The sequence below is a fragment of the Chiloscyllium punctatum genome, chromosome 17 (genome assembly GCF_047496795.1).
Source record: "Chiloscyllium punctatum isolate Juve2018m chromosome 17, sChiPun1.3, whole genome shotgun sequence".
NCBI classification, from domain to species: Eukaryota; Metazoa; Chordata; class Chondrichthyes; order Orectolobiformes; family Hemiscylliidae; genus Chiloscyllium; species Chiloscyllium punctatum.
In genome coordinates this window covers 54,345,687-54,367,135 of record NC_092755.1, presented here as the reverse complement: position 1 = coordinate 54,367,135, position 21,449 = coordinate 54,345,687, and the positions used below count along the sequence as shown (strand labels likewise).

General features: G+C 42.2%; 1 protein-coding gene across 12 annotated transcripts in view; it reads right to left on the bottom strand.

The window, feature by feature from the left end:
• Positions 1–21,449, bottom strand: part of osbp2b (oxysterol binding protein 2b) — a 331,588-nt gene that overhangs the window by 178,346 nt on the left and 131,793 nt on the right. The window contains exon 1 of one of the 12 annotated variants that reach the window (XM_072587176.1): positions 15,424–15,660. The exons of 10 other annotated variants lie outside the window; for them this stretch is intronic. In XM_072587176.1, the coding sequence (XP_072443277.1) occupies positions 15,424–15,502 (79 nt within the window). In that variant the 5' untranslated portion in view covers positions 15,503–15,660. Of the gene's footprint in view, positions 1–15,423; positions 15,661–21,449 lie in introns of those variants that run through there. One more of the 12 variants, XM_072587177.1, reaches the window with a different exon arrangement.

Here is a 21,449-nt window from a genome sequence, read left to right as displayed (position 1 = left end):
GATCCTAACTGCTCATTCCATGAAAATCTTTTCCTCGTGTCTCTATTACCTTTGTTTTGCAGTTTGGATCCCTCATGACTTTGAGCATCTCCATCAGATTTCTCCATATTCTGCTCTGCCCTACCTGGCTTTTGGTAGACTTTTTCTGCAACTTTAGAAAATGTGAAGTAATTTCAGAAGTGTTGTGTCCAAAGTTGAAGCTAAACCAGTGTTTTATACAGGTTTGTGCAGGTACACAATCCTTTATCCGAAATCCTTGGGGTCAGTTGTTTTTCGGAATTTGGAATTTTTCGGAATAAATGACATTTTCACAGTGAAATTTTAAAAATTGCTCGGCCATTTTAGAGCCAATGAGTCAATCACACTACTGTAGGTCTGGACTTACATGAGGGCCAAAACAGGTAAGGACAATAATTTCCTTCCCTCAAAAGGACATTAGTGAGAACTATAAAGAGGATAGTGTTAAACTTATGCAAGCTGGTGAAATGAATACATGAGTATCAGATGATGGTGTGATGACAACGTCTTTGGACAATGCTGTGGGGACACAAATCAAATCCCGCCACAGCAGCTGATAAAACTTCAAATTCAATTGATAATTGTGGACATTAGTGAACTGGATAAAGTTTTATAAAATCAGTGGTAATTTCAAGGTCACTATTACTAAAGCTTGCTTTTGATTCCACAATTATCAATTGAATTTGAAGTTTTATCAGCTGCTGTGGCGGGATTTGATTTGTGTCCCCACAGCATTGTCCAAAGACGTTGTCATCACACCATCATCTGATACTCATGTACTCATTTCACCAGCTTGCATAAGTTTAACACTATCCTCTTTATAGTTCTCAAATCATCCAAGTTTTCCATTATCAGCAAATTTTTAATGAGACTCATTCCTCTAAGTATAGGTCATTAATAAATAACAACAAAAGCAGGGCTCCTAATCCTGACATCTATGAAATTCCACTAGCCTGCTAAAAATAATGTTCATTACTATCTCAATTCCAGTCACTGAGCAATTTTGTATCCATGCTAGTGGCCCCTTTACTCCATCAGCTCTAACTTTGCTGACAATCCTCTTATGTGGCACTTTATCAATACCTTTTCATGATCCACATACATCACACTAGACACGGGCCTCCTTCATAAAGGCAGATGCAAAGTACTCATTCAATACCTCCCCTGTATTAACCACCCCAATTCCTTAATCAGTTCCATTTCTCCTTTTACTATTTGCATGCCTATAAACAATTTTGATTTGTTCTCGATCTTAGTTGCCAGCTCTTCTCAAAATCTCTATCATCAGTCTATCATCATGATGCATCTTATTTTCATAAACATTTTTATTGAAAAGAAAAAGATTTTTGGGGTTTTTTTTGGACAAAATTACAAAACTAATACAAAATAGTGTCACCACTTTACAATATAATAACAGCATCGATATAAATTAAGAAAACTAACTGCTAATTTACTCTGCAGACTACCAAAACACAAAGATATAAGAAAGAAGACACTACATATATAAAAAAAACTCCAGTATAGTACATAACTTACAACAAGAAAAAGAAAATAAAAAGGTAAATAAATAAGCATTCAAAATAGAATTATATCAAGATATAACAAGACCCGTATTTATTTGGGATTCTTCCTCCCAGGGGCCCCCAAACCAACAAACATCATCCTCATGGCTAAACAAAGGCTCTAGACAGTATGGCCGATACATCTGCGTCGGTGTAGTTCAAAAAGGGCTGCCATGTTCTATAAAATAGTTCTGTTTTTTTTGGTGCACCATATTCGTAAACAAGTTCAGGGGAATATGTTCCATAACTATCCTATGCCAATTTGAAAGTCTTGGGGTACTTTCCCATACCCAGCTTGCTAAAATGTCTTTTCTTGCACAAAAGGAGAGGATAGTAAACAGTTTGTTCCTGTATGCATCTAGAGAAGGAAGATTTGGAAAGCCCAAAAGGAGACACACTGGGTCCAACCCAATCTACATTCCCAAAATCTTTGCCAAGCATTCGTTACACTGTCCCAGTATCTACGAATCTTTACATGTCCACAAACAATGAGTTGAAGTACCAACTTCGATTTTACATTGAGAGCACATTGGAAAAGCTCCTGCCTTGAATTTTACAAGCCGCTCTGGTGCTATACGAGCCCTATGAAGTATAGTCCTAGTTCAGATAGAGATCTTCCTGGCATTTTCCCAGATATCCTCCCACATCTCTAAGGAGATTTCCATCCCTAATTCTTGAGTCCAGGTTTTACATAGCCATTCCATGTCCTTTGATACTTTATTACCTAGCGAGTGATAGAGAGTGCTGACCGAGGGTGCACCCATCGTCCGAAGCACTCTCCTTTACATGTCTGATTTGTAAGGATTAGTCATTAATGTCGTTTTTTTTGTACAAAGTCTCGTAATTGAAAATATCGAAAGAGATCCTTGCTAGGCAACCTGAACTTCTGGCGCAACTGTTCGAAGGACATCATGACCTCCCCATCAAACAGAACTCCAGCATCTTTAAAGCCTGGCTGAAATCCTAAAGTTCCCACTACAGGAGTAAAAGGGGAGGTTTTTTTTGTAAATTACCCGCACCCTGTCGTATCATCTCTCAGCTTTGATTGTGTTTAGTACAATCGGGTTTTACAATGATCCGTGATAATTCTATGATGCATTTTTTTTAAATGTTTCATCATACTCCCTCTTTTGTCATCCGGGGAGCTTTGCATTTGTTTTCCTTGCCTCTCTCTCTCATGGAAATGCACCTTGACTGAACCTAACTATCTGTCTCCTCATTGGAGGTTAGCCATTGTTACATTGGAATTTTACCAGCCTACCTTTGATTCCAATGTACTTGTGCCATTCTCACCCCATTGAAGTCAGTTCTCCCCAATTAGTTACTTTTGTTGGACATATTTTTCTTTAAAAACTGGGTTGCTTTTTTTTAATGTAGCTAGCCTAAACCAAATGCTACTATGATCACACATCCATAAATATTCCCCAACTGACACTTGACCCAGCCCATTCCCAGAACTAGATCCAGGAATTCATTCCTACTAAGTAGATTGGAAATACACTGACATTAAAAAATACTTCCTGAGCAAACTAACCTCCTCACCCAACCCACCCACTCAACAATTACCATCTGGTCTTTATATTAGGTTAATTGACATCATTCTCATTGTATCTAATTTATACTTCTTGCACCCCTATTTTTTTTTTCCATATTTGCTCCTCTATATTTCCTGCTAATAGGTAGCTTATAAAAATATGCAATAGTGCCATGGCATCACTGCTGTTTCTTAGCTGCAATTCAATACATTCTGTCCTTGGTCCCTTCTGGACAACCTCAGTGTCCTTCTCAGCCAGGTCTCCATTCACCACAAATTATTTTCATGTGTCTATCTGCACCAAAGCTTACTAACTTATTTATCGCACTCCATACATTCATCTGTATAAACAATAAGCTTAGGCCTTATTACATTTCCATTCACTCTGACCCCACCTCCTACTGGAGTGCCAAGTGTTTTGTCAGTTAGGCTTGTCAATTTTGGCCAAACAATACAGATGATGGCAGTACAGTTAGAAAAAGTATAGAGAGAACCAGAAGTAGCTTTGTGGAGATGAAAAATGTATTTAACAAGAAAAATCAAGAAAACAATCAATTGAGAAATTCAACTAATGTTCTCAGGGCCTCAGTTAGAATCCTGCCATGGCAGATAGTGAAACTGAATTCAATTTTAAAAATCTTATGATGGCTATGAAACCATTGCTGATTGTCAGAAAAAAAGTCTGGCTCACTAATGTCCTTCAGAGAAGGAAATCTGTCACTCTCACCTGATCTGGCCTATATTTGACTCCAGATATACAGTAACGTGATTTGACTCTCAGCTACCTTCTGAAATGGCCTCGCAAGCCACTCAGTTGTATCAATTGCTATGAACAACAAAGAGATGAATCTGGATGGACCATCTAGCAACAACCTTGGCAGCGGAAAAGACAATGGCAGAAATAGCCCTGTTGACCCTGCAAAATCCTCCAAACTAACATCTGGGGGCTAGTGTCAAAATTGGGAGAGCTGTCTCACAGACTAATTAAGCATCAGCCTGACACAGTCATACTCACAGAATCACACCTTACAATACCCCAGATACCACCATCACTAATGCTGGATGTGTGTGCCCTGTCCAATAGGCAAGACTGACCCAGCAGAGGTGGGAGCACTGTGGTATATAGTTGGGAGGGAGTTGCTCTGGCAGGCCTCAACATTGATGCCTGATGCCATGAAGTCTAATGGCTTCAGATTAAACACAGGGTGAACTTCCTGCCGATGACCACGTACCATCTTCTCTCGGCCCAGGAATTAGTACTCCCATATGTCAAACAATACTTGGAGGAACCACTGAGGATGGCAAGGGTGTAAAACATTCTCTGGGAAAATCAATGTCCAGCAGCAAGAGTAGATTGGCAACAGTACAACTGATTGAGCTGGCTGGGTCAGAAAGGGCATAGCTGCCAGACTGGATCTGTGGCAAGTGGTGAGGGAACCAACAAGAGGGGGATCATACTTGACTTCAGCTTACCAATCTGCTGGCTGCAGGCGAATCTGCCCGTGACAGTATCAATAAGAGTGACCACCATTCTTGTTGTGGAGAGAAACTTCCCCTCCTCACAATGAGAGTACCTACCATCATGTTGGGTGGTACTATCACTGTGCTAAATGGGTCAGACTTTGAACACCTTCTAGCAACTCAAGACTTGGCTTCCATAAGATACTGAGGGTCATTAATAGCAGCAGAACTGTACTCCAGGACAATCTGCAACTTCATAGCCTAGCACATTCCCCATTCAACCATTACAATCAAGTCAGGGGATCAACCCTGGTTCAATAGAGAGTGCAGGAGGACATGCCAAGAGCAGCACCAGGCATCCCTAAACATGAGGGGTCAATCTGATGAAGCTACCAAACAGGACTACTTGCTTGCCAAACACCAAGTGATAGACAGAGCTAAGCAATCCCACAACTAATGGATCAGACCCAAGTTCTGCAGTCTTGCCATATCCAGTCATGAATGCTGGTGGACAATTAAACAATTCATTAAACGAAGAGGCTCCACAAATATCCTCATCCTCATTAATTGAAAAGCCCAGCACATCTGTGCAAAAGATAAAGCTGAAGCATTTGCAGCAATCTTCAACCAGCAGTGTTGAGTGGATGATCCATCTCAGCCATCTTCAGTGGTACCAAAAATCACAGTTACAAGTGTTAAGCTAATTCAATTCACTTGCACGACATCATGAAATGGCTGGAGGTACAGGATACTGCAAAGCCTATGGGCCCAGTCAACATTCTGGCAATAGGACTGAAGACTTGTGCTCCACAACTTGCTGCTCCTCTAGCCAAGCTCTTCCAGTACTGTTACAACACTGGCATCTATCAACAGTGTACGAAGTTGCCCAAATATGTCATAGAGTCATGGAAACACACCCTTTGGTCCAACTCATCCATGCCGACCAGATATCTTAAATTAACATTGTCCCATTTTCCAGATTTGGCCCATATCCCACTAAATCCTTCTGATTCATATACCCATCCAGATGCCTTTTAAATGATGTAATTGTGTCAACCTCCACCACTTCCTCTGGCAACTCATTCCATACATGCACCACCCGCTGCATGAAAAGGTTCCGTCTTACATCACTTTTAAATCTTTCCCCTCTCACCCTAAACCTATGTCCTCTAGTTCTAGACTTTGGCTATTTACCATATCCATGCCCCTCATGATTATATAAACCTTTACAAGGTCACTCCTCAGCTTGCAACGCTCCAGGGAAAACAGCCCCAGCCTCTCCCTATAGCTCAAACTCTTCAAATCTGGCAACATCCTTGTAAATCTTTTCTGAAACCTTTCAAGTTTCACAACATCCATTCTATAGCAGGGAGACCAGAATTACACACAATATTGCAAAAGTGGCCTAACCAATGTCATGTACTGCCAAAAAAAACCCTCCCAACTCCTGTACTTCATACTCTAACCAATAAAGGAAAGCATACCAAACACCTTCTTCACTATCCTATCTACCCAAGCTTCCATTTTCAAGGAACTATGAACCTGCACTTCAAGGTCTCTTTATTCAGCAAAACTCCCCAGGACCTTACCATTAAGTGTACAAGTCCTGCCCTTATCTGCCTTTCCAAAATGCAGTACCTCACATTTATCGAAAGCAAACTCCATCTGCAACTCCTCAGCCCATTGGTCCATCTAATCAAGATCTCGTTGTAATCTGAGGTAACCTTCTTCGCTGTCCACTACACCTCCAATTTTGGTGTTAGCTGCAAATTTACTAACTATACCTCTTATGTTCATGACCAAATTATTTATATAAATGACAAAAAGCAGCAGACCCAGCATCAATCTTTGTGGCACGCCACTGGTCACAGGCCTCCAGTCTGAAAAACAATCGTCCACAACCACCCTCTGTTTTCTATCTTTGAGCTAGTTCTGCATACAAATGGCTAGCTCTCCTTGTATTCCATGTGACCTAACCTTGCTAACCAGTCTACCATGAGGAACCTTATCGAACACCTTAATGAAGTCCATATAGATCATCAATCCTCTTCGTTACTTCATCAAAAAACTCAAGCAAATTAGTGAGACATGATTTCCCATGCACATATTGACTATCCCTCATCAGTCCTTTCCAAATACAGGATTCCCTCCAACAATGTGCCCACCACTGATATCAGGCTTACTGGTCTACAGTTCCCTGGCTTTTCCTTACGATCTTTCTTAAACAGTAACACCACATTAGCCAACTTCCAATCTTCTGGCACCTCACGTGTGACGATCAATGATACAAATATCTCAGCAAGAGGCCCAACAATCACTTCACTAGCTTCCCACAGAGTTCTAGGGTACACCTGATTAGGTCCTGGAAATTTATCCACATTTATGCGTTTATCCTCCTTTGTAATATGGTTATTTTTCAAGATGTTGCCATCGATTGCCCCACATTCTCTATCTTCCATGTCCTTCTCCACAGTAAACACTGATGCAAAATATTCATTTAGTATCTCCCCCATCTCCCATGGTTCCACACATAGGCTGCCTTTCTGATCTTTGAGGGGCCCTATTCTTTTCCTTGTTACCCTTTTGTCCTTAATGTATTTATAAAATCGCTTGGGATTCTCCTTAACTCTATTTGCCAAAGCTATCCCATGTCCCATTTTTGCCCTCCTGATTTCCCTCATAAGTATACTCCTCCTGTCTTTATAGTCTTCCAAGGATTCACTGGATCTCTCCTGTCTATACCTAACATATTCTTCCTTCTTTTTCTTGACTAAAACATCAATTTATCTAATCATGCAGCATTCCCCACCCCTACCAGCCTTTCCTTTCACCCGAACAAGAATATATTTTCTCTGGATTGTTGTTATCTCATTTCTGAAGGCTTCCCATTTTCCAGCATAACAAATTCCTCTTCACATGCAAACATTTGCCTGCAATCAACTTTTGAAAGTTCTTGCCTAATACCATTAAATTTGGCCTTCCTCCAATTTGGAACTTCATCTTTTAGATCAGGTCTCTCCTTTTTCACCACTATTTTAAAATTAATAGAATTATGATCGCTGGCCCCAAAGTGCTCCCCCACTGATACCTCAGTCACCTGCCCTGCCTTATTTCCCAAGAGTAGGTCAAGTTTTGCACCTTCTCTAGTAGGTACATCCACATACTCAATCAAAAAAACTTTCTTGTAACACTTAACAAATTCCTCTCCATCTCAACCCATAACACTGTGGCAGTCCCAAGTCTATGTTTGGAAAGTTAAAATCCTTTACCATAATCACCCTATTATTCTTACAGATAACAGAGATCGCCTTACAAATTTGTTTCTCAATTTCCTGTTGACTATTAGGGTGTTTATAGCATAATCCAAAGAAGGTGATCATTCTTTTCTTATTTCACAGTTCCACACAAATAACTTCCCCGGACATATTCCCAGGAATTTCCTCCCAAAGTTCAGCCATAATATTATCCCTTATCAAAAACGTCACTCCCCTTTCTCTCTTGCCCCCCTTTCTATCCTTCCTGTAGCATTTGCATCCTGGAACATTAAGCTGCCAGTCCTGTCCATCCCTGAGACACATCTCTGTATTTGCTATATCCCAGTCCCATGTTCCTAAGCATGCCATGAGTTCGTCCAGCTTCCCTGTTAGGCCTCTTGCATTGAAATAAATGCAGTTTAATTTATCAGTCTTACCTTGTTCTCTACTTTGTCCCTGCCTGCCTTGACTGTTTGACTTGGCCCTTTTCCCAACTGTACCAGTCTAAGGCCAATCTATTTCCTCACTATATCCCCGGGTCTCCCCCCCCCCCGCCACCTTACTGGATTAAATTCTCCCGAGCAGCTCTAGCAAATTTCCCTGTCGTATATTAGTTCCCTTCCAATTCAGATGCAATCCATCTTTCTTGTACAGGTTACTCCTACCCCAGATGAGATTCCAATGATCCAAATATGTGAACTCTTCTCCCATACACCAGCTCCTCAGCCATGCATTCATCTGCTCTATCATTCTATTACTACCCTCACTAGCTCGTAGCACTGGGGTAATCCAGATATTGCTACCCTCAAGGACCTCCTTTTTAAATTCCTCCTAACTTCCTATATTGTCTCTTCAGAATCTCATCCTTTTCCCTTCCTGTCGTTACTTTCAATATGTTCAACCGCCTCCGGCTGATCTCTCAGCCCTTTGAGATTATTCTGTACTCTCTCTGAGATATCCTTGATCGTGGCACCAGGGAGGCAATACACCATTCTGGTTTCTCACTGTTGGACGCAGAAACGTCCGTCTGTATCTCTGAATAGAGTGTCCCAAACTCAGTTATCCAAACTTTAGATTATCCAAACAAAGTACTCCCCGCCCGTGTCGTTTGGATAATCGAGACTGTTCCGTATTCACAATGGTTTTTCTTCCTAATATTATTTTCTGGCTCCCACTCCCCGTCCAAGTTACTTTAAACCCTTCTAATTAGCATTCTGCTTTGCAGGGATTCTGGTTCTGTTCAGATGCAACCCTTTCACCATCCTATCATCCCTGGAAACTGTCCCAATGTATCGTAAAGTATAAATCCCTCCTTTATTCATCATTTCTCCAGTTCTGGTTTATCTACTCAAACCAAAAATGTAGTACTAGCAGCAGTTAACACTGCTGCCTCACAGCAACAGGGAGCCTGGTTCAATTACAACCTCGGGTGACTGTCTGAGGAGAGTTTGCACATTCTCCCCGTGTCTGCATGGTTTCCTCCAGGTTCTCCAATTTCCTCCCACAATCCAAAGATGTGCAGGTTAGGTGAATTGGTCAAGTTAAATTGGCCGTAGTGTGTAGGTTAGGTGAGTTAGGCAGGGGAAATGTAGAGTAATAGAGAATGGGTCTGGGTGTGTTACTCTTCGGAGGGGGGGTGTGGACTTGTTGGGCCAAATGGCCTGTTTCCACACTGTAGGGATTCTATGATAATTAGGACAGTACTGCTTTTGTGGTTCAGCTTACTAGTTTCATAAACACGTCTTCAGGATCACATCCTTTTTGTTGTGGTTCTGTTTGCCGAACTGGGAATTTGTCTTGCAAACATTTCGTTCCCTGTCTAGGTGACATCCTCAGTGCTTGGGAGCCTCCTGTGAAGCACTTCTGTGCTGTTTCCTCCGGTATTTATAGTGGCCTGTCTCTGCCACTTCCGGTTGTCAGTTCGAGCTGTCCATTGTAGTGGCCGGTATGTTGGGTCCAGGTCGATGTGTTTGTTGACCTGGACCCAATATACCGGCCACTACAGCGGACAGCTGGAACTGACAACCGGAAGCGGCAGAGACAGGCCACTATAAATACCGTAGGAAACAGCACAGAAGCGCTTCACAGGAGGCTCCCAAGCACTGAGGATGTCACCTAGACAGGGGACGAAATGTTTGCAAGACAATTCCCAGCTCGGCGAACAGAACCACAACAACGAGCACCCGAGCTACAAATCTTCTCCCAAACTTTGATCATGTCCTTTTTCCTAACAAAATGATTGGCACGATATGAATGGCAATTACTCAGTGTCAGAGGAAACCCACGCAGACACAGGGAGAACGTGCAAACTCCACACAGTTAGTCGCCTGAGGCGGGAAGTGAACCCGGGTCTCTGGCGCTATGAGGCAGCAGTGCTAACCACTGTGCCACCGTGTCCCCCACAAGGAGAATAAGATTTTCAAAGACAATGTGATACTCAACCAGGAGGCAATGTAGGTCAGAGCACAAGTGAAAAGGATGATAGGAATAGGGACACAGCAGCAAAGCTTTGGAATGACCTTGAGTTTACAAAGGGTGCAACGTGGGAGACTGGTCACAAGTGCATTAGAATATACAAGTCCTGAAGTAATAAAGTTTCAGATGAAGATTTCAGCAACAGATGGGCCCAGGCAGGAGCACAATTAGACAATGTGTCAAGGTGAAAGTAGGAAGCTTTAGTGATGACATGGATCAGTCAACAGCCTCAGGGGTCAGTGACACTAAGGTTGCAAAGACTGGTCCAGCTTCAGATAGTTTCCAGATTGAAGAACAGTGATGGTAGCTACATGGGGGAGATGCAAACAATGGCTTCTCTCCTCCCAACAACATAGTTGGAGAAAATATCTGTTTATCCTGTGCTAATGCTGGACAAACAATTTTGACAATTTAGACACTCTGGAGGGATCAAAGGAGGTTCAGCTGGTCACCTTCAGCATACATGTTAAAATTAACGTCAAGTGGAAAGGCATAGCTAAGAAAAAGGAACAAACCAAGCCCACGTTCTTGCAGGTCACCAGAGGTAACATCGTGGTAAAGCTTGTAGAGATGCCAATGCAAATGATAGTTAACTAAGATCTGATAGACAAGCGTACACTCAGGTGAATACAGTCCAAAGTGAATGACAGTAAAGAGGTGAAGGATATGGTCCACTTTACCAAGGACTAAAGAGAGGTTGAGAAGGATGAAAGGAATAGTTTACCTTCTGCACACACAGTCTCATAGGATGTTATTCTTATTTTGAATAAGAGCTATTTCAATAACATGGTGGGACAGAAACATAATTGAGAATTTCAAACATAGAGTTCCAGGAATGGTGACTACATATTGGAAGTTGACAACATGCTCATGGACTTTGAAGACAGCCAGTAATTTGCAAGGAATGTGGAATTAAGAGATTTTATTTTGAGGAGGGGGTAATAAAGGCAAGAAAGAACGAACAGTGAACATTAAAGATAACCTGGAAGTGGGGTGGAGTGGCACAGGGTAGAGTGGAGAAATTTATTGTCAGGTGTATCGTCACAAAACAAATTAAAGAAGTTCTTTAAGTCGCCATACCATGGCATCTGCATTAATGTCACAAGTCATAAAAAAGAAGAAAAAGCTAAAAATAAGGCATAGTTCATCTCAGATCAATTTCAGTTCGGGGAAAGCTCATTAAATGGACAAAATCTGGAATACCCGGAAGCCGCTGCTGAAGGAAACCTTTACGACGGGGCAAGACTGCCAAACCAAGACACTCCATCCAGGGCAAGGTGACCGATGCGGCAGGCCAACAACATCTCTCTGTCCCACTGAAATATCCTGAAGCCACCGATGAAGTCACCAATGCTGATACAAGACCTCCATGCTGGGCCAAGACTGCCTAACCAAGCTGAGGCTGCCCCTCTGGATGATTGCTGCCATAATAGGCTGAGATGACACACCAGGCCGAGACCGCCAGGCCAGCCCGAGACCGCCAGGCCAGGCCGAGACCGCCAGGCCAAGCCGAGACTGCCAGGCCAGGTCGAGACCGCCACGCCAGGCTGAGACCACCAACGTCAGGGTGAGATTAGCACGCCAGGCCGAGATCGCCACGCCATGTCGAGACCACCAACGTCAGGGCGAGATCACCACGCCAGGCCGAGACCACCAAAGTCAGGGCGAGATTACCACGCCAGGCTGAGACTGCCACGCTGAGCTGGAAGCCTCCTCGTTACTGGACCAGGGCCAGTGGAAGATACCTTCTGCTGAAGCCATTGAATGAGGTAAAATAATAAATGAAAATGTCTTTTTAAAAAAAAGCAGAGAAAAGGAAATAAGCAATATGGAGACAATAGATGAGCTCCGGGCACCTAAGCAGCCTGATTGCTCCGCTACTACTCCGCTGCCATCTTGGAATGGGAGGAGAGAGAGACAGAGAGGGAGCATGAGAGACAGAAAGCGTTTGATGTTGGTGGTTGACAGTTCAGTGGAAATAATGTGGAGGAAGCAGGAGTTAGGATAGTTGGACATGGTGTTCATACACCATGAAGAGAGATTTGAGAGAAAATGGAGTAATTAAGCGTTTAGATATAGGACAGGGAGAGCTTTAGAGGAAGTTTGGCCGAGCAAACTAGTGGAAGAAATGAAAATGGAGGAGGCTGCTGGTCAGACAGTCTAGTCTTCCTGGTAAAAATGTACTTCAGAAGTGAAAGTTAAAGAAAAAATGCTTCTGCATGGAAAGGGGGTTAGAAGCTGTAAACTTTCTTCTGCTTAAGGCAGTTGTAGATCAATTGAGATTTGTAATCTGTGATTAATATTAAGAAAAATGTCAAGACACGACAGGCACGGAGCATTGAATTCAACTGCTTATCAGCGGGATGTCTTTGTATGATGGAGCAGATTAGTGGGGCTAATGTTCTTAATGTAAGCTGGCATGGTGGCTCAGTGGTTAGCATCACTGTCTCACGCCAGGGATCAGGGTTTAATTCCAGTCTCAGATGATTATATGGAGCTTGCACATTCTCCCCAGGTCTGCAAGGGCCCTCTGGCTGCTTCAGTTTCCTTTCAAGGTGCAAAGATGTACAGGTGGATTGGCCATGGTAAATTGTCCATGGTGTCTAGCTATATGTGGGCTTGGTAGATTAACCATGGTGGGATGCTGTTTGGAAGGTCAGTATAGGCTCGATCGGCCAAATGGCCTCTTTCTGAAATGTAGGGATTCTATCATTTCAGAGGTATCCAGTCTCAGATCCCAGATCTTGAGTATCAGGCAATTATTTGACTGCAGTATGGAGGCAGACATCACAACTGAGCCTAGTCTTGGCCCCACTCATAGTTATACTGCTGGAGGTGTAAACAAAAATGGTGCTTCACATTTTGGGGTATATATAGTGATATATGTAAAAGTGCTGGATATCATGCTTACACTTTGGCCATCAAAATCTGAAAATCTAACACATTAACAATCAACCTGCAGGTTGCTCTTTGGAGGGTCAGTGTGGACTTGTTGGGCCGAAGGGTCTGTTTCCGTACTGTAGGGAATCTAGTCTAATTTTTTTTTTTAAATTCACATGCGCACCTAGTCACTGTCCTGGTCAGTTAAACCACCTCAAAAACTCTTAGATTAGCTCAAACTGCATTTTTCTTAAGATTCCCCTTTAAATGATAAATATTATTAGCAGATCCTTGTTGCTTCTGGTGAGAAAGTGTTGCACCACTTTTTTCCAAATCAACAAGGTGCTATCAATACACGACAAGGAAATATTACTGGAAAGAAGCAAACCGTGCCACATTCAAGAAATCTGCAACACTTGCATTCACGTTGCATTCACAGTGGTCGTGAACAAAGTGCTTTACAACCAAGGAAGCATGTTTTGAAGTATATTCACTGTTGCAGGAAATGTGGTAGTCAATCTGCACTTGGCACACCTACACAAAGAGCAATGTGATAAATGACCCAGATGATGTTTTTTGAGATGATGATTGATATTGGTCAGGGCACCTGCTTTTCTTCAACACGGTAAACTTAACATCGACCTGAGAAGGCTCTTGTGGTGCAGTGGTTCTACCTGAGGTGTGTAATAACATCTCAACAGGTTGGTTAGAACATTAACCTGAGCAGTAGATCAGGGATTGATTCAATGTCTCATCTGAAAAATGGCACCTCCAACCAAAAAAATACTGCCTCCGTACTGCACGGAGTGTCAGCCCCAATTATTATGTTCAAGACCTGAAGTGGGACTTGAACAGAGGTCTTTGTAATTCAGAGGCAAGTGTACTGCAAACCAAGCCACAGCTGATATATATTGCAGAAAGATATGAAATACATATTAAAATTTTAGCACTGATTAGTTTGTCCGCAAGTACCAATTTGAAGTTAGCAACTCTTTCCATAATGCAAATGAGCAGCACCAAGTTAAACTGTTTCTCTCCATTGATACCTGCTCAGTTGGACTGTCTATATATATTTACATAAGTGCAACTTTACCGTCACCTTTCTGAACACTTGAATGACAGCAAATGAACTAGTGAGACTTTGGCCCACATTTTTCTTGTATGAATGAAAGAAAGAGTGCATAACCAAAAATTGATGGCTGATTTAGGTCAAATGGGCCCACATTTACTGGCTATAGCATGTCTAAAACAGACTAGATAATTTAGGAGAAAGTGAGGACTGCAGATGCGAGAGATCACAGTCGAGAGTGGGCTGCTGGAAAAGCACAGCAGGTTAGGCATCATCTGAGGAGCAGGAGAATCAATGTTTTGGGCATTAGTATAGTCCAGTATAACTGCAAAGTTAATATGGTCTCATTTAATTTGACGTTAGCTGTGATGTTAAATTTGTTCCCAACTGGTAGTCTAGGGTACACGATCAGCGCAGAGTGTACCTATCTCAGGAGCCAAAGAGGCAGGCACCTGTCTGATAGTCAGGCAAGAGGATCATCTTCAAACAACAGGTCAGACAAATACCATCTCCGTGGATGAAATCATTGCATGGCTCAGGGAGAATATCGTTTCAATCAACAGACATACCACTTCAGGATAGGATGACATCAGGAACTGTGGCTGAGGTGACAGCAGGGATGGGTGAATTCAGAAACAGTGACTCCTGGAAGAGAGGTTCTGTTCCTACTGAGGATCCTAATGTCACCAGGTATTTAACTGTGAGACACTATGCACAGATCAAAAAAGGCACCACTATGAAGACATGGAAAGCTTCACTGGATCAACTGCTTTTGTTAATCCTTGTACCATTTCACTGCTTACGTTGACTGTTCTATGAGATTGGAAATGGATCATTACAAAAGCATTGACAGAGACCTTTCGTCAGCTCAATGGAATACTGAAGGAATGACAACCCAATGGAAATACATAATTGAGGTCAATAGACCAAATGAAACCAAATGGGACAGAGGTGAGCACAATGCTGGTTCTGGGAATTGGACCCAATCGCGTGCATTATAGTTTGAATCATCGCCGAACAACAATTATATATTACTGAATTTTCTTCCGATCCGGTCCCCATACCCCACAATTACAGTCGCGTGCAAGTTGCTGACCATGCAGTTTTGTTTTTGGTTAAAAGATGAGCCAGGCTGTGTGTGTTAAAAAGAAGCACTGCAAGGCCACTAACCCCTCTTCAGTTTACTCAGGCAGCCCGAGTGGCAGAACGAGCGTGCAGATCCCGTCTCCCAGCAGCTCCTGCCCTTCATCCCCACCCCGCCCCTCGCCTGGTTGTCCCGGGGAAGCGGAGCCGGGTTCGGTCCTCGATCAGTCACCGGTGCCACTCCTCAGCATCCATCCCGCTCGGCGGGGAATCTCTCTCTCTCACTTGCTTGTACATGCTGCTTTTCCACCCCCCCCACTCTCACTTAATGCAGCACTCCGGGCTTTCATACCACAATGCACTGCTGCTTACTCCATAGCCCGGGCCAGTTTAACTCCTCACCTCCCGAAATCAACACCGCCTTCACTGCATCCAGCACTCCTCCCCATTCCGCCACCTCTAAATGGATACACTTCACATCTTTCTCTGAAGGAGCTTCTCTAAAGAATCCCACTGAACCCATCACATTCAGATACAGGAGAGTGAGTGACATGCAGGAATCTAATCCAGGGATTCTGTGTAATTAATTTATGAATCTAACCGAGAGATTGGGATGGTGTATTACCGAATAATGAATACCTGGGAGTTTTATAAGCAGGAGGGTAACCCTCTGAAGAATTCAGATCGTTTATTTATAGGATAATGGACAGCTAGGAATGACACACCGGCAGGAATGAGATCTCAGAAACTGGCATGTGGAATGAGAAGTGGGAAAAAAACAAAGAAAATGTGCAGCCTGTAGAAAAATTATTGGTTGGGCCACAAAAGTAGCGTCATATAATCAGAGATCTGCAGTTTGGAAAAAAAAAGAGGCTCTTTGGTCTATTGCATCTGTCCCGGTCATAAACAACCATCTAACTATTCTAATCCAATTTTCCAGCACTTGGCCCAAAGTTTTGGTACCACAAGTACATATCATCCCTATAGTGTGGAAGCAGGCCATTCAGCTCATCGAGTCTACATTATCCTGCGCACAGCATCTCACTCAGACCCATTCCCCTACCCCTGCATTTCCCATGGCTAACCCACCAAGCCTGCACATCCCTGGACACTATGGGACAATTTAGCATGGCCAATCTGTTTAACCTACACATCTTTGGACTGTGGGAGGGAACCCACGCAGACAGTTGCCCAAGGCTGGTATCGAGCACAGGTCCTTGGAGCTGTGAGGCAGCAGTGCTATTCATAAATTCTTTTGCACTGTGTGAAGATTCCTGCCTTTACCATCCTTAAATGCAGTGTGTTCCAGATTCCCAATCAGGATGAAAATGTTTTTCCTCACATCACCTCGAAACCTCTTAAGTCTATGATCCCAGTCATTGATCCCTTCATCAATGGGGAAAGTTTCTTCCTGTCTATGCCCCTCAATTTTATCCACATCAATCATGTCCTTCCCCAGTCTCCTCTGCTCCAGGGAAAACAATCCCAGTCGGTCAAACCTCTCTTTATAACTAAACCATGCAATATCCTAGCAAATCTCCTCTGCATCCTCCCCAGTGCTATCATATCCCTCCTGCAATGTGGATTCCAGAGTTGCACACAGTGCTCCCGCTGTAGTCTAACCAAATGTCTTAAACTTTAAAGGACAGGTGTACATATACACCAAGGTTCCTCTGATCCTTGGTGCTTACCAGGGTTCTATCTTTCATCGTGGATTTCCTTGCTTTGTTTATCCTGTTCAAGTGTATCACCTCGCATTTATTCAGATTGTATGCTATTTGCCACAGACCAGCCCACCTGACCACCCTGCTACATCCTCTCCTGGTCTAAAGCTGTCCTCACTATTTACCACCTCACCAATTTTTGCATCATCTGCAAACTTACTGATCAATCCTCCCACAATCAAGTCTAATTCATTTATATAAACCACAAAAACAGCAAGGGCCCTAACTGAAACAAACAGTGAGAAGGTTTGGCAGCATCTGTGGAAAGAAAGTAAAGTTAACATTTCGGGTCCAGTGACCCTTCTTTAGAAATCCAACACTGACCCCTATAGAACCTCAATGGACACAGATTTCCAGTTGGATAAACACTCCTCAACCATCATCAGCTGCTTCCTGCTGCTCTGCAAAGTGTGGATCCAATTTGCCAAATTTCCTTGCATCCCGTGGGCTCTGACCTTTGCTGTCAGTCTCCCTTATCAAAAGCCTTGCCAAAGTCCAAGTGGACTACACCAAAAGCATAGCGTCCCCAGATTTGGAAAAGTAAGTTTAGGAAGACAATCAAGACAATGGAGAGAATTCACTAAGATGGCACCTGGAGTTTGGTACCAAGAAGAACTGGAGATGCTAACTGTTTCGCTCCACAGATGCTGTCAGACCTGCTGAGTTTCTCCAGTTCTATTTTAAATTTAGGAATTTACTTTAGAGCTTTATTTAGCATAGTATGGCCAAAAAAGGATTACTAAGGATTCAACTTAATAAGGTCCTGGGGAGTGTTGCTAAACAAAAAGACCTTGGAGTTCAGGTTCATAGCTCCTTGAAAGTGGAATCGCAGGGAGATAGGATCGTGAAGAAGGCATTTGATATGCTTTCCATTACTCGTCAGAGCATTGGATATGTGAGTTGGGAGGTCATGTTGCGGCTGTACAGGACACTGGTTAGGCCACTTTTGGAATATTATATACAATTCTGGTCTCCCTCCTAACAGAAGGATGTTGTAAAACTTGAAAGGGTTTGTTGCCAGGGTTGGAGGATGTGAGCTATAGAGAAAGTTTGAATCGGCTATGGCTATTTTCCCTGGAGCGTCGGAGGCTGAGGGGTGACCTTATAGTGGTTTATAAAATCATGAGGGGCATGGAGAGGATAAATAGTCAAGGTCTTTTTCCTGGGGTGGAGGAGTCCAGAACTAGTGGGCATAGGTTTAGGGTGAGAGGGAAAAAATTTAAAAGGGACCTAAGGGGCAACTTTTTCATGCAGAGGATAGTGAGTGTATGGAATGAGCTGCCAGAGGAAGTGGTGGAGGCTGGTATAATTATAACATTTAAAAGGCATCTGGATGGATATATGAATAGGAATTTTTTAGAGGAATATGGGCCAAGTGCTGGCAAATGGGACTGGATTAGGTTAGGATATCTGGTTGGCATGGATGAGTTGATCTGAAGGGACTGTTTCCGTGCTGTATATTTCAATGACTCTAACAGAAGGATTTGATAAACTAAATCGCAACTGATAAGTCAGTGAATAATGGAAAGCATTAAAGATTATTAGAAGGGAGAGGTCAGACAATTTTTATTTATATCAAGGTTATTGGACAGAAAATGGTGGAACAAATGGCCTTTAAAAAGGAAAGGGAAGATTTGAAAAATAATAAAGTTATCTGTCAATGTCTATCTATTTACCTATGTTCTATGGAGAGTAGGCAAGAGAATGAGATTAGGTTAAAAACTTGTTTTATGAGGAATGACTTGTCACATAGAGGTGCACAAGGACACATGGTGATCCAAAAAATGCAAATTAATTGCTGTGTCCTAGATTACAATGAGATGATGTGTTGAAGAACTAACCCTGCAAGTATAATACCAGGAATGGAAAATATAAATTTGGTTGTAGCTGTTCCTCAAATGTCAAAGACTGAACTATAACTTGTCAAAATAAATAACATAGTGAGACAGCAGATAGACTCACAATTCATGCTGAAGGACAGCAACACTGGCCTTCTTAGTTCAATCAGCTTGGTATCAACACCAGCCACAGTCAACCTGAGGCAACACTACACAAAACTGGCACCATGCATTCAAGGGCAAAAACAATAGAAGCATCAGAAAGACATTAGAACATGTTAAAAGGAAAGCAATAAAGATTGCATTTATATAGTACCTTTCATGAAGAAAGAACATCACAAAGCACTTTACAATCAATAAAATGTTACTGACGTGTAGTCACTGATTTAAAATGGGAAACACGATCGATATTTTCACACAGCAAGCTCCCAATAACAGCAATGAACTATCACTTGGTTTCTATACCCTGTAACTCATTAAAATCAGAGATATTCTAGTCACACATAGTGTGACAGGCATACTTTCAGAATTTGCTGATAAATTAAGGACCGTTCCTCCTTTGATGGTGTGAAAAGTTAAAGAAATATCCTGACAAACCATCAATGAATCTCAATGCTTTACTGATTGGATAGCTAGGAGAACACAAGTAATGGTGCTCAGGGACAGACATTCAGCTTGGCTGGTCGTTCTTGTCTATGGAACCAGTGACCAATCTACTCAGTAGCTGCAAAATCAATGTCAAGCTCACCCATTTTTTTTTGTTTAACCTACTTGTCTGACAATTCTCACTGCAGATTAATATAACATTTTTGTCTTTCACAGAAAACATTGCCAACCCTCTAGAATTGGCCTGAAGTCTTCAAGAATTGGAAACCAATTTCCAGAACACTGCTGTGTGCAAACTTGGAGAAAAAAAATACTAAAGGCCATTCAAAAACAAACTGCTATTTCCTTTGAACATTTCTTTTTGGCAAATATAAAAAAATATTGAAAATGGGAAAGAAAGGCCATTGTCTGACAGTCAACTGGTCAATGTGTCATCTTGCTTTTCAATAGGCGTAGGAATGCAGAGAGTCCCAAGGATGTTGAAGTGGAACATGGGGATACGTCAAGGTGATGAGACCTCCAGCAATCCATTTAACCACAGTTCGCAGATGTCAACAAACACACTAGATGGTCCAAGCTGTACTCAACCTAACTAGTCAGCCAATTTATTTTGCTGCATTCCAATGTAATACAAATATACTTTTACAGTGATTTGTAAAAGTTACATCATAAGTCACAGGTAGGCTGTAGTATTGTGTCCAATTTTAATTTTTGTTCATTCACAGGATGTGGGAATCACTGGCTAGGCCAGCATTTATTGTTCATCAATGGGAGGATAGTTAAGAGTTGTTGTTGTTGGTTTCGTGTCACATATAGGCCAGGCCAGTTAAGGGTGGTATATCCTTTCCTAAAGGACATTGTGAACTAAGTGGGGTTTTTCCCTGACAAATAAACAATGGTTTCACTGTTAGACGCTTAATTCCAAATCTGTCATGGGGCTGTAGCAGACTTTGAACCCAGGTCTCTGGATTAATAGCCTGGCAATAAAACTGCTAGGCCAAGATTATTTCAGAAGAATGCCAAGGCCTTTGAGATGAAACCAAAGAGACTTATCAGAACAAAAGGGATGAGGAGCTTCAATTATATTAAAAACTAGAGAAGTTCAAAATTACAACAAAGATTGGGAGAAACCATTTCCATTTGTAGGAGAATCAGTAACCAGAGAGAAGAGATTCAACATCATTGGCAAAAGACCAAGTAGGGAAAGGAGGAGTTTTCTTATGCTGTTTAAAAAACGTTAGCAGAACAGATTCAATTCCAACTGTGAATTTTACAAACACTGAAAAGGGAAATATTGCAGTGTGAAGGGGAATGAGGAAGACAGTGGCACTAAAGCTGCCTTAAATGATGGGCCAAATCACCACATTCTGTGCTACACTGTTCTATAAAATCCAAGCGTCTTAGTCAATAACAAAGCCATAATAAAGGACCCTATCTCTCGTTACAGTGAACTCTTTGGGTCCCTTATGAATTGGTGTCAAGCACAGCAGGAGCAGTCATCCAACTCAGGTCTATTCAATCATAATAAAAGAAATTGTGTAAGCAAATGGCTTTTGATGAGAAACTGATAAGATTATATTAAGCTGCTAATAGTGGAGAGGGAGTGAGTATAATTAAAAGTTGCAGTGTTTACCTTTGTCAGCAATGAACGTTGTTACAATTGTTCTTGTAATACAACCTTATGGAGATAAAAGGTAAACATACACATATAACTAGATATTTCGAATCTATCTGTTAAGAGATGTTATCACACACATCCAGAATAGATGGGACTTGAATCCAGACCTGCTGGTTTAAAGGTAGTGACACTACCACTGCACCACATGCATGTATCCATATATTTTCTAAGCAACTTGATCACAGATGTTACAACGCACCTCTGGAGCAGGTGGGATTTGAAGCCAGACCTCTTGGCCCAGAGAAAGGGACACAACACTGCATCACC